Source organism: Maylandia zebra, linkage group LG2, assembly GCF_041146795.1.
Source record: "Maylandia zebra isolate NMK-2024a linkage group LG2, Mzebra_GT3a, whole genome shotgun sequence".
Lineage (NCBI taxonomy): Eukaryota > Metazoa > Chordata > Actinopteri > Cichliformes > Cichlidae > Maylandia > Maylandia zebra.
Window position 1 is genome coordinate 48,058,118 of NC_135168.1, and position 13,752 is coordinate 48,071,869.

At 41.3% G+C, this 13,752-nt stretch overlaps 1 protein-coding gene across 6 annotated transcripts in view; it reads right to left on the bottom strand.

Annotated features, from left to right (window-relative positions):
- atp8a1 (ATPase phospholipid transporting 8A1) overlaps positions 1 to 13,752 on the bottom strand; it is a 108,995-nt gene that overhangs the window by 21,874 nt on the left and 73,369 nt on the right. For all 6 annotated transcript variants that reach the window (XR_013093789.1, XM_076875819.1, XM_014412626.3 and 3 more), the window contains 5 exons: positions 13,220 to 13,392; positions 12,089 to 12,272; positions 9,413 to 9,523; positions 4,042 to 4,116; positions 2,635 to 2,757 (listed from right to left, as the gene is read on the bottom strand). Coding sequence is in view for 5 of the 6 variants with exons in the window: in XM_076875819.1 (XP_076731934.1) it covers positions 2,635 to 2,757; positions 4,042 to 4,116; positions 9,413 to 9,523; positions 12,089 to 12,272; positions 13,220 to 13,392 (666 nt within the window). In the remaining variant the exon portion in view is untranslated. The remainder of the gene's footprint in view (positions 1 to 2,634; positions 2,758 to 4,041; positions 4,117 to 9,412; positions 9,524 to 12,088; positions 12,273 to 13,219; positions 13,393 to 13,752) is intronic.

A 13,752-nucleotide genomic window follows, 5' to 3' on the forward strand; every position in this document is an offset into this window, starting at 1 on the left:
CTTTGTCAGAATCCTAATTGCCAAAAACAAAAATAAGAAAAAGAACCTAAACCACACGAAGGCCAGTAATTAATATCGAGCCAAATATTTCCAGAGTTGCTCCCACGCTTCCTGTTTCAGCTTTGAGGAAAACCGTATGCAAGAGAAGTAATGGTGCTATGTAGGAGGTGATATCTTCTGGGAAACTGCTGCGATCACCGAGGCCGCACGAAGGGGAACGCGGTTTATTAGGGCGGTTTAGGTGTCTAGAATTTGTAATTAAAAGTGAATGAGCGACACAGCTGAAGCCACGCCTGAAGTTTCTAACACCCTCCGTCTCTCCCTTCTCGCACCTCAACACAAACAGCTTTAATTCACAAAGACAGTATCTGTTGTGTACAAAAGAGCCGGGCGAGCAGAAAGACAGGTTTCGAGGGGCCAAATTCCTGCTGGATTTTCTCGCCTCGCCTCGGGCCAGCTGCAAGGAAAATATCTCGGGAATAGAGTGGACAAGCCAGCAAAAACAACCTGCTGACCTGGCCAAGTCATCATTTATGAGTCTTGGAAAATGTGGCCCAAACAAAAATGGAGGTTCATTTGCTTCTAACTATCACATGAATATTTTTAATGATTCCTTTTTTTGGCACCAGAAACTTAATGAAGTCTTTGCAAAAAGCTAATTAAAGGGAAATCCATCATACAACAGGATTCACAGAAAATGTCATACGAGTTATGAAGTGGTCATAAATCATTAAAGTATGATTAATAATAAAACAATTGTGAATCATAAAATCTGAAGTGATGTGCAAAGAACACAGGGCGCTTGGTTCACATTTAGTCTATTTGTTTTTCTGTGAAATGACCTATTTTTTCCATTTCATTTAGATAGTCAGCACACATCCACTCACTGCTGTTATGCCAATTTATCAACTGTGACATTACAGCCTTTAAATGTTATATATGTATTTCACACTGCTGGGAAAAGCTTTTTGCTGTATTAAAAATGTGTGACATTAGCAGGGCTACACCTAATGTTCACGATATGTTTTTCTTAATTAAACAAAGGCTAATTGTGTGCAACAGCTGCTCTACAGACACTTACTGATTAATCATATCATGTATATTTAAAAACACAAGATTCAAAGCTACAACTTTACGAGACGTTTCAATCTTAACGTTGCCTTCTGTCACTTTTAAGTGTGTAGCTAAGAAACAAACTTCTGAAAGGTTATAATTTAATGTGGTAGAAAAATTTACATACTTAGAAGTACAAATTGTGCCAAAGATAAAGCAGGAGGTGTTGTTAGTGCCAGTTCTAACCAGTGTGATCATGGAGTCAGTGACAGATGGATGCGTCAGCAAGTGTCAGATATTTTAAAACAAATGTGTTATCAAAGCAACTTTATCCTTTACACGTGTTCTTGAAAAAAATAGAAACTACATGCAAGACAAGTACTAAGGTATACTTGTTATACTTGGTAAACAACCTCTTCCTGTGTATTTGTACTCTGATATCATGCAGAGCAGACTGGCGATCCAGCTGTTAGGTGTAATATTAAGATGCTAATATACTAGAGCCTCCTATGGACTAACCAGCTGTTTTTTAATAGTAGGATCAGATGCTACATTTAAATTTTATCTATTTATTTATTATCTGTAACAATTCATCACAAATCAGAACAAATGAGCTAAACGCTCATGTTCATTGGGACGCATTTTAAAATGGCTTTTTTAAAAACAGAAGTGAGTATTTCTCGAACTCGGGATCGGACCATCGTCGTCTGATCCGTGCAGTCTGGTATTGTGTGGCTTAAATGCGATCTGATAGGCTTCTAAGAGAACAAAAAAACACCTCACTTAAACGAATTGCATAATTTTCTGCGACAAATGCCATTACACAGTGACAGCACACTCTCTCTACTCCCTCCTTTTCTGCTGCCATCTCCCAACAGATCTGAGCTTCCATGCCCGTGACCACCATGGCCAATCTGCTTTTAATCCACCTCCATGTGGTGCTAACCAGGTCACCACGCCTGTGAGGAGGGTCCAGGAGTCTCTGGCTCAGCATGGAGAAAGGACGAGACGACTTTATTACCAGTTGAAGGGGGAAGCTAACAGACAGCCCCCGCAACCAGACAGAACAGGTCAAGCCAGGCCAAACCAGGCTACGACCGGATACCCACAAACTGCAGCTGCCAGGTCACTGAGACGTCAACACAACAGATCGCTGTCCCGTTATTAATGTGATTTCATTACTGGGACTTTTAACCTTTTAATTTAGTGGAGAACAAAATTAATTCCCAATCATAAAAGGTACAATAAAAAGGAACATAACATACTTTAGTATAAGTTTGTTGTTGTTGTCACTTAATTTGAGCAGAATTAAAGAAATGGCTGTTACCGACACTGGGCTGTTGAAGCATGTCAGTAAAGCTAACAGTATTAATGACATACTACGTCTATGGAAAATACTGTTACACCCACATATTGTTAGACTTTACATGAAATATATTCACAGAACATGATACTTATACTTAGGACTGCAATGAAGAGCAAACTGAGAAAAATAATTAATCTAAAAGTACTGAAATCTGTTTACGTGTTACAGGAAACATCCACATAGATAACATACATGTGATAAGAGGATCAAATTACCTTGGTATTGAAGCCCATGGCATTCTGGGAGGTTTTGTAGAGCTCTGGGTATTTCAGCATATTCTCTTTCCTGCAGGAGCGCTCAAATATTCCCAGAGTGAGAGGAGGCAAGGCAGTGAAGATCTACGAAAAAAACACACCCGCAGACGTGCACAAACACACAGTGATGAATCTGATATGAAATAATATGATTTTGCTAAAAATATCTCCCTTTAAAGCTGCCACAGTAAATCTGACCTCCAACATCCTGTCAAAGCTCTGTTTCATTTTGTTCTCCACTTGCTCCACTCTTAATTTTACTTCACTGAAGACTGGCTGACCTTATTTTGATTTGTCATGCTTTAAGTCTGTTCATATGCAAAAACCATCTCCAATGAGCATCTGTGGTCTTCTTGACTGAGGAGCAGGCATTTACAGCATCATTTCGTGGTGGTGTTGTAATGTTCTGTATAGCAGCTGCTGAGAGAGGAAGGATGCTATTTGTGTAGCTCAAGTGATTCAGTTGGTGTGAGTTCCCTACAGGCCCATCTGGAGTGGAAGTCTTCAGGCCTCAGTCGGCAGGACCAGTGGGCTACAGGACATGCTCCACTGGCTTCTTTTCTTATTCAGAGCCAGGCTGAGGAAGACCTCCTTTGAGGGGCAGATTCAGCCCACTGCCTCTAACAGACTCCCACTGAGCCAATGGAATTCCCTCAGTTTTTGATAAAGTGAAAGACTGAAGCTTTTTCCCACAACCAAAACAGCGCTGGTTACAAAGTGTGGGAGTGTGGGGCAAAGGGAGGATATTATGAACCAGGGCAAAAGGCAGGGCTCAAATCTCAGTTTGTACCTGCCATAAATGACTTGCGCTTGAGGCCGATTGGGATTGTGGGGAAACTTCACTTCACACTTCTCTCATTCATTTTTGTTGATTGAATCGAGTTCATTTTTATAAACAGTTTAAAGTTACATGTTGACTCATTGTGGTCTTAACAGTATACTCTTAAACCTCAGACTACAGATGCACTTTTTTCCCTCCTGCTTAATTCATGACAGATATGAAATATGAGTTCATTAGGAGTGGTCCTGTTACGGCGCTCTGAGGGACTCCCTACATCAGCGGCCGGCTCTGCTCCAGTCTTCCTATTCTTATTATCGTTGAAACGTAGCTGCTCTTACTAACTATACTCTTTGGGGCAAGCGAAGCTGTTGTTCTTTCGCATTCAGTACATAGTTTAGGGCACACAGGGAATACGGGCTTGACAACGGGTCATAAATAAAGGAGAACTTTTTCAGGATGCTGATGACATAGTCACGCAATAAAGGGATCAGGCTTGAGGCACCACAGCTAATACGTTCTGTGTCAAAGAGGGGACAGAGGTAGAGGAGTAAAGTGGTCTCTATAGAGGCACGTTTCTAAACACTCACCACATTGTACAAGCCGATGCACCAGCGTTCGAACAGAATCTGACCAGAGAAGCCATTGACGAATGCAAACCAGATCTAAGAAAGACAAAAAAATCATAAAATGAGTCAAAACAGCAACATACGAACAGAAGAAATACAATCAGAGATTTATAATACAATCTTTTTTAAGAAGCCATCAACTTTAGTGTTGTAACATTTGAAACATCTTTCAATGAGCACTGTCATTTTACGCTGAAAGCCATTTGCTCTCAGTTTTGATATTGAAAGCTTTAATCATAGAAGACGCTGCCACATTTACATGCAAGCAGCCATTTGCTCTTTCGGTGTAAGCTTTTCATTAGTGATTGCAAAGATAAGTGACATGATCAGATTTGAGACAGGATCACTGCATCTACAAACTAACGATCCACACAGCATCCTTCAATGTCTTTCTTATCCTACCATCAGATCAAAGGGAACGCAGCCTCTGCTGAGATTGCAATTATAGATAATAGAAAAGAAAAAGTATGTTTCCCTTTAGTGTAAGGGAAAAAATAAATAACCGAATGATCCTTAAATTAAAGTGGTTTGGTTTTAAAGTGCTGACCTGTGATCAACCTGCGTCATTAGTTTAATTCAGACACAATTTTAACTTTAAAAAAAAAAACAGGCAGAAGGGCCAAATGAGAAAAAATGAGAGACAGCGGGAAAGCCAGGACCTCCAGGTGGCACCTCGGAGATGCAAAGTCTCCACTGGATTCATCACACGATTAACTTCTAACATATATCTTACCCACTGTTTTCCTCCATGATCTACCTGATGACATGTGGGTGACAGATGAGGTTAGTTCTAAGGCCAAAGTCAGGACTGCAGAACTCCTGAGTGATTGAGACTTTGATATATTGTGTCAGGAAAGGCAGACAGAGGTAATGTGAACCATGTGCTGAGTGGAAACGAGGCTTATCACCGTATTTTGATTAGCCACGCTTATTTGAGCAAAATAATGCCTCTAAGATGAAAGCAGAGCAATAGCTCCAATCTGGTAGGGAAATGGCACATACGTCGAATTTTTATTGGTGTAAAGCGGATTTATCTGACATATCCTCGAATAAATCTGACTGCACACCCTGAAAATTGTTTGCAGATTGTAAATCAGCAACTGCACCTTACAGAGTTACAGTTTGCAATGTTGCGGTCCTGGACAGACTCATGCCAAAACTGTCAAGAGAACATCAGGGGTGCTGCGTTTTGGCCATGGCCAACCAAGCATTTCCTCGCTTCATTTAACTTCATTATGAAGGCATGAACTGCTACAAATTCTCAGATTGAGACAAAGCCTGTTTCGGAGCCCCGCCTGCCGCTGCCACTGTCTACACGACCAATAATAATCTGCCACTGGTCCTTCCCATTTACTCGTGAAAGCATAGGCATGAAAACAAATGGTGAGGGGGGGATGTAGACGAATCCTCTGCTCGCCCCTACCCTGCCCCTCACCTTCCCCTCTCTGCCTCACCCACCCATCCCAGATCCCGCCATCAGGTGCACTCTACCATGATGCTGTGTCTTTTAAAAGAGGGGGTCTGGTTTCAACCTCAGCTGAATGTGGGACTACATATGGCTAGACCAAGACCAAAAGATGAACAGTACAACCCCTGGCAAAGCACAGAGAAATATATTCAGATGCCAGTGCTGTGGGTTGTGGGTAGACGGAGCCCGAGCTATGAGCCAGGTTCATCCATTAGCTCAAGCGACGGTAACGAGAGGCTAGCGGGTAGGTCAAACTGCTGAATTAATTACAGCTCTGCTCAATGAGGGTCTGGGCTGATATATTGTTGTGCTAAGTTAAAAAAGACTCCTATTCATAGCTTGAGGTAACTGCTTCTGTGTGAGTGTTTTGGCCTGGTCTCTCAGGTCCCAATAGCTTCCCTCTCTCTTTCTCACTCTCTCCGTCTCTTCAGGGACAGATGCATTGATTTGCTCATTAGGGGAAGTACCAGGCCGGATTTTTCCTTCCCCTTTTCTTCTCCTCTTTGAGTGCCACTCAGCGAAGGGGTGTGGCTGGCCTCTCTCCCTCACTGCACATCATGAAAAACAGGGATAGAGGGAAACGGGAGCTGTAGAAAAAAGGAGGATTGGGCAAGGGCTAGGAGATAAGAAGACTTGCATATTCATCAGCAAATGAAAAATCATTGATTCCAGTGTTGCTTCACTGCTGTCTCCAAGTGGCTGGAGGGTGGGGGGGTGAGGGTATGACATTTGTCCCCAACAATGCGAGTCCTGACACTCTTAAGCTCAGCCCTGCAGGATTGTTAATGGAATTCATACACAAAGCAAGCACAGAATAAAGAGTCGCATAAAGAGGGAGCTGATAAATATGCTGGAAATATGTGGAGCTACAAACAGAAGCAGTCTCACAATGCCAGGCATGGCCTCCGTGGATTAATTCGGAGCTACTGGTCGGCAAGCTTTGCTCTGCTACTCTGAGCCGTCTCTGACTAAACTGAGCTCCACTGAATGAGCTTTCATGTAATTGCCTCATAAATGCCACTTGTCCATCAGCCCCCTCTGTAGCACCCTGGCAATGTGTCAATCAAAGCTGAGAGGCCAGCTGGCTCGCCCATGTGAACGGAGTTTCTATGGTTTCTTTTAAAAAGGGTCTCTTAGCTTTAATGTGGCTCAATTCCACTTTTTTGCTGCTGTTCTTCAATCACTCGAGGTTATAAATTATTCCCGAACTTTAGTTACTGGACACATTGTTTAAAAATGTATGGCTACATGTTGCCGCCTTTTTTTCCTCCTTTTAAATCAAATGAAAATTCATAGCTCAAGCATGAATGTGCTTAAAGTGCTCTCTAACCGATTAGGAAAAGAAATGCCAATCACAACCAGCAGCCTCTAAAAAGTAAAAAGAAACACTGCATGTCAGTCAATCATCCGCTGGAGTGACAGCCTTACATTCTGACTCACAATTAACCCTCTGTGAGCCACAGAAAATCTTGAACCGCTCCAAGAGCTTCAGACTAAGTTGTGCTCACATTCACGTCTTCCACAATAGGCCGAGAATCCTTCGCCCTCTTACTCCATGTGTCTTATAAGAAACCAAAGACCCCGTGGAAGCAGAGGGAGATGAAAAGAGGCTTAAACACAGGGTCTTCCTGCCCTGGCATTCAAATTGTAACCCACACTGTATGGGACAATGGTGCTGCGAACAAAAAGTTAAAATTCCCGTCAACATCCTCGATTCTGTTCTTGCAAGGCATCCCGAGAGTCGAGGGGAAAACATGCGAGCTCAAAAGTAAACCTATTAGTGCAACAAACGCTGCTTTGACTCATACCCCGGGGTTGCCGCTGTGTTAGATGTCAAGGTCTTACAACACGGGGACATTTCAAATACCAGCCAAATCGTGAAGAAATGTCCTATTATCTACTTCATTCCCCTGAAGGAGCCGAGCATGAGAGGGGGAGGGGACTTATGTTTTCAGAAAGCAACAAAAGGTGTACTGGAAAGAAGCTCGCCCTGCAGACAAAACTATCGATGTTATGTTCCAGTCGCTGGAAAAGGGCCTTTGAAAATGGACCTGGTATGTTTCAAAGGGAAGCAGTATTTGGTGGCACAAGGAAAAAGAAGAAAAGGATGCCGAGAAGAACACTGACCAGGTTTTGATGTTCTTTTAAACTTAAAAATCAAATTCCTAGTGATTGAGAAGCTAACGTTTACCCATGATTAAAAACAGAGACAAACAAGCGTAATCCAATTTTAAGATGTAAATGTCAAATGTAATGGATCGTGCCAACAGAAAATTACATTTGCTGAAAATTGAATTTTACTTTGAACTTGTTCTCTGAACTGTTACGGCATATGTGGAAAAGGGCAGCGGGATCGAATGGTCACAATGAATTTATAACTGCAGTTACAGCCTGGAAAGAGAGCCGTTACCCAGGTCACAATAAGTCAGAGGCAGACACGCTGGAATGTTTTAAATACACGACGGATTTTCCATGGCACATAAACTAAAATGAGGATTTAAAAAGGGGGGATCAGAGGTCAAGTGTCACAGAAAGAGGATCAACAAAAGCAATTTTTTAAGTGGTCATATTTCCATAAAAGGTCATGTGATTATGAGGTTCTAAAAACCTGACGCTTCAGCAGGGAGCGCTCTCAAAACGCCAACATTTTGTGAGCAAATAAAGCAGTATTCTCAAATCTTGTCAAGCAACATAAGGAAAGAGAGGTGGTCTTTTAAGTGGCCAAATAATGTATTTTTCTCCTGTTCTGCTCCCAGATGTTACCTACTTCATGGAAATCGTTTCATGTCGTGTTTTCGGTTACGCTGCGTGGTCACTTTGGCACAAAGCGACTGGTAAAGCTCAAAGATCAAACACTCAGCAGTTTCCACTTCTGGATTTTTGGGACGGTGCAAAGCCAAACTTGCTACTTTTGTCACACAAGTGCACGGCCTGTTGATCAAAACATCTGAGCACTACTAGTGATAAAGCTGCCGATGATAGGAAGCACTTCACGTGTCTGGCCACCCTTGGTTATAGATCTGAGGCTGCAATCGGCACTGGGTCTGGTATCTGTCAGATGCCATCAAACCCACCACACAACAACTGACCGATGCCGGCAGAGACACGTGAAACTATCTAATCCTTATCCACTGATAAACAGGGAGAGTGTTCGAGTGTCTGTGAACATTTCCCAACAAGGCCCATCAGTGCAGTAAAAATCACAGTGATGGGAAAATGTTATTAAGCATTATTTCAGGAAAGAAGTTGAACTTGCCAAGGAAAAAAAAATGCATATAAATATGTAGGAACATCACAAGAAAGCCATTTGATAAAATACATGAAAAATAAAGTTAATCCTAACATTTCACCATTATCACAGCCCAAGTTAGAGCATAACATGATTGGCCACTAATCATCTGCATTTTATTTCTTGGCATGTCCAATGTTATTCGCATAACAATTAATTCCTAAATGTTAGGACATAAAATATGTGGAGTCACTAGTGAACTGGTTCGACTTCTCACTAACTCAGATGAACTGCAGATTAATATTCTGAGGACTGAACAACTGGCAAGGACTAAAGGCAGACTTCCTGTTGATTATACCACGTATGATAGAGTGTGTATGTCTGCGAGCCTTCTCGTGGGCATATTCTGCTCCGATATGTCAAAACTCAAACCCTTCATCCAGCAGCTGCACAACCTGGCAGGTACTGTGAGGGGCCAGTCAACAGAAATACAAACATGGAAACTCTAACAGGGAATCTTTGCCTTCACGTAGTTGTGCCATTTGCATCTTTGAAAAAAAGAATCTCAAAGCTGTGCATTCACATCTGGCTTTTTGCATGACTTTCAGTGCTGAGAGCTTCTGTGTGAGTCTTACCTCGATGATGTACAGGACAATATTCTTGTAGAAGCAGTATAGGATGCACTTGGCTACGCGGTTGTAATTCCAGGCTCCGTGAACCAGCAGCAGATTCTTTAAGTATTTGAACTGTGTGGGAGGGAAATGAATGGAGGAACACGACAAAATGAATGGATAGCAGAACTCTGTGTCTAATGTTTGTCTCTAATGGCTCCTTGTAATCAGAGATCAGGGCTGGAGCACTAAAAGAGTTACAGAACTTCAAGATTGTCATTCCCGGGCAGAAAGCCTCTGATGAGAGCTTGTGGCCAAAGCTCTCGCTAACACATTCCACAAAGTGTGTAGACAAAGACTGCAAGAAATTGGAGGGGTTCATATGGGGGTATTAGTCTCCAAGGGCCTAACATAATAGTTAAATGGCTTCATAATTATACCACTATTTAAGGCCTGTGGTGAACTTTCAATCACACTGCAATTTTGGCTGATGAGTGTGATAGCACTGGAGCAGAACAAGTGTTTCATCACACCTTCTTACCATCTAGAAGGGGTAGCTTGTGTCCAAAATCATTCACTTAATCACTTCTCCCTCTTTGCTCCAAATTAGTGAGCCCATCGGCAAAAAGGAAAAGCCGCTTTCGGACAGTGCTCGGGTCATTTTCATGGGTTCATTAATTACATTATTGCTGTTGCACAATTAAAAAGTGATACATCAACACCAGCTAACAAAATAATTACAGACAGATTTTTTTTAATGATAAAAGAAAAGACACCCAGCATGTTGTCCTGTAACGCACAAAATCTCTGTCAGTGTTTGTTTTTGGTCTGTGAACTCCTCAAAGACCATCAAGAGCCGGGGAGCCAGACTCGTTACACTTAGCTATGCTCATCTATATGAGATGATGTCATCATGTTGCCCAGCAATCACCTGGCAACAGGCTTAAATATATATATTTTAATGCACTTTGTAAAGCCATTGTATAATTTTTTATTTCACAGCAATATCTTCTCATTTATATGCACAGAAGTTGAATTACACATAGCTAGCAAGAGGCTGACATAAATTACATCAACCCTTATTTTTCTCTTTTCTTCTGTCAGCGTGGGCATATACTAGCTTTTACAAACATAATAAATATACATATTTTTTAGTAGTTGAAATTCTTTATGTTTGGGTAATGATTGTGGGTTTTACACACTTTTGTGAGCAGTTGTGTCATACTTTTAGCGCAGTACATAAAACTCCTTTTACATTTGGATAGCACTAAAACATGGCTTGCTATATATCCCAGTTGTATTGTGAGTAGTGAGAGCTTGACATTTTGAACACAGCTTTATTTATTTTGGGGTCTTGTCTTTCAGCATCTACACAGAACTCCTCTGTGATATGAAAGAACAGTCGCAGCTCCCAGTTTGCGTGACCCCTCGGAGGGCTGGATCAAACATCAGTTAACACAGAGCCAAGCTGATGACAGACAGTCAGCAGAGATGCCTTGGCCTGAAGCTCTTTACTCTCCACTTACTTTAACAGATAACACTGTTCAAGTATCAAATCTAGCTGTGTAGTAATCTATAGCAGCAAGATGCTCATCTGACACTCGCAGACATTAATCTAAATCATGTATAGGAGTAGAAAGTTATACAACTTCCCCTTGATTGATTTCAGTTTGTAGTCAGCAGATTACAGTTAATGTACCGTTGCGCCAAGATGCGGAAAGTACCACTGGAAGTCTGGAGGTGTAATTTAATTTGACACAAATCGATTACAAGAGGCCGCCTGTCTTTGAAGAACATACACTTTCTACATGTCATGCGGACTAAATGGGGAACTTCAGACAAACCCAAGTCTCTTGATTAGTAATTTCATACTGAAGCACAGAAAATGCACTGTGCCTTAGTCAACTCTTAGTTCCTCATACCCCCAAGCCTCTTGGCTGTACTAACACAATGAACTAAGTGGTGTGCTGTGTAACAGACTCACAAACGCCATGGATTTTGTGTCAACGGGTGTCATATGTATGCAGCGTTTCAGACAAACTGGTTGCTGGGACATGAGTATGGGTTTAAGAAGCAGTTTGCCAGGATGCGTTCCCTGTAGCTGTGTTGGGAGTTGGGTTTCACCACAGCCTGTTTTATAGGAGATGCTACTTTACTGTATAAGTTGAAGCCCTTTCAGATATGTGACCTATTGTTCCTCAGAACAATGTACCAAGCTATCAGTAACATGTAATACATGAAAACAGCGACAAGGCTGTCACAAGGCATGGAAAACAGTATTACTGATAAAGTACTGTATGGATAAGCATTTGCAACTTTGACGTGTTTATCGAGTCGTGTATTATTATGATTTTCACTTTGCTTGAGCCAAATTAAATATCATAACCTACCTGGTATCTTCATTTTTGCAGTCGCTGATCTTTTATTACTAGACTGACAGATTGGATCCTGGTAATATTTTAATATTTCTCTGACTCTCAAATTCCTTTATTGAGGTGAAGTTACTGAAAAGCCATCAAACCCATCACAAAGGTGATGATTTACAATTTTAAAGAAGCATGAGCCTTTAGCTCACAGGAAGCACTTGTACAAATGCAGATGTTATTAGTTAATGTGAGCATAATAGATCTTCTTTGAACTTCAATACTAGGTAAAAGTTCCCACTTTATTTATTTGTGCTTTCAATCTCTGACTCCTCACCTGAGCAATCGAGTAGTCTGAGGAGTTTGCCGCCTGCAGACCCTCGTTGCCTGAGATTCCCACACCGACATGAGCTGTTTGGATCATTCCTACGTCGTTAGCACCATCGCCGATGGCCAGCGTGATCACCTTCACCTGTTTTTTCACCATCTCAACCACTTCTGACTTCTGAAGAGGCGATACTCTGAAAGGAAGTGATTGATAACACACGTGAGTTAAGTCCAAATCTGGGATAATAACAGTAAGAACAAACATAACCTGGGTAAAACAGCAGCTCATATAAAGTTACATAGAATTTGTTTACTTTTTGACAGGATCTCTTAAAGAGTAACAAATATAAACCGTAAGATACAAACTGCTGCTGGCTGGGTGTGAAAAGGTGGCAAAGCAGCTTTATAGAATAGATAAACATCTTCTTCATTTACTAAGTAAAACCCATCCTCTTCCTCAAGACTTCAATCTTAGCTTTATGCCCTCACTGCCAGCCTCTAGCCTCCCCAACAGTGGCTTCTTCTTTGTGCACCAAACTCAGCGTAGCATACAGTAAAGAAATTCTCTGGAGATGATGATGTTGTAAACTGCACGTCTGTCTTTAACTGTGAAACTGTTAATGTTTATGTTCTCCATGGTTTAAGGGGCCTCATTCATCTCGCGGTGTATCTTAGTGCCCACAGAGTGTGCACAAGGCAAAGGCAGGTGGAGGTGGGGGCAAAAAAATAAATACAAATTTGACGTACTGCACGGAGTAATAGCGTGGCATCTAAAGGGTCGCTGTTGTTCTGAAAACATGGTGCTGAGTTCTGGCCCCAGATCCTGTCATGGCTGCTTGAGTACTTAAGTGCTTCCTCTCACTTATGTGGCCTGGGCAGGTCAACAGCGCACCTTCATGTTATATTACGGTGCCATAAAAAGTCTAAATGACCTTTATGGTGGAGAAATAATAATATGTAGATTTAGGACATAGTTTGAAATTTCACTTGGGTCATTTTTAACATTTGGCTCTAATAGAAAAATAAACTTCAAGACAACAGCTTGGGCTTTCGGACTATTTACTGCCTGATTCTTTTAGACACGACATTTAATGTCTTGCTTGTTCCCAGCTTATTTTATTGTTTCGGGTTTAAATTTTACCTGCAGCATATGACAGCTTTACAGGACAAGGCGAGGTCCAGGAAGTACTGGCGCACTCCAAATGTAAGAGCGTATTTTAGAGTCTTTCCATCAATAATGAGAGCAAAGTCGTTTTCCTTGTAGAGGGAATCTCCCAGCATTCCACAGTGGTGGCTGAGGGTTTCTCTTGTTCTCTAAAAGAGGGGAAAAAGCAAAGAATTTGATATTTTAATGTTGTTTTTGGGTTTTGCTTCTCATGATGTTTCTGATTAATTACCAAACAATGGTATAATAACACTTTAAGGGTGTCTGTAGAGCAGATCCTCAATGAAGAAAGAAGGCGATCAGGATTTTGACACATTTAATGACTTGCTTAATTACCCATATTACTCCTCTGAGGTTTCATGACATTTATCTTAATTTTGGAGTAACTTTCTCACAGACAAGGGAATAAAATAAAACAAACAAAAAGAATTTTTGAACGTGATGGCGAAATAATGAAAAAGAATAGATTAAAAAAAGCACAATAAAATGAAAAATCGCTATAATGAGCT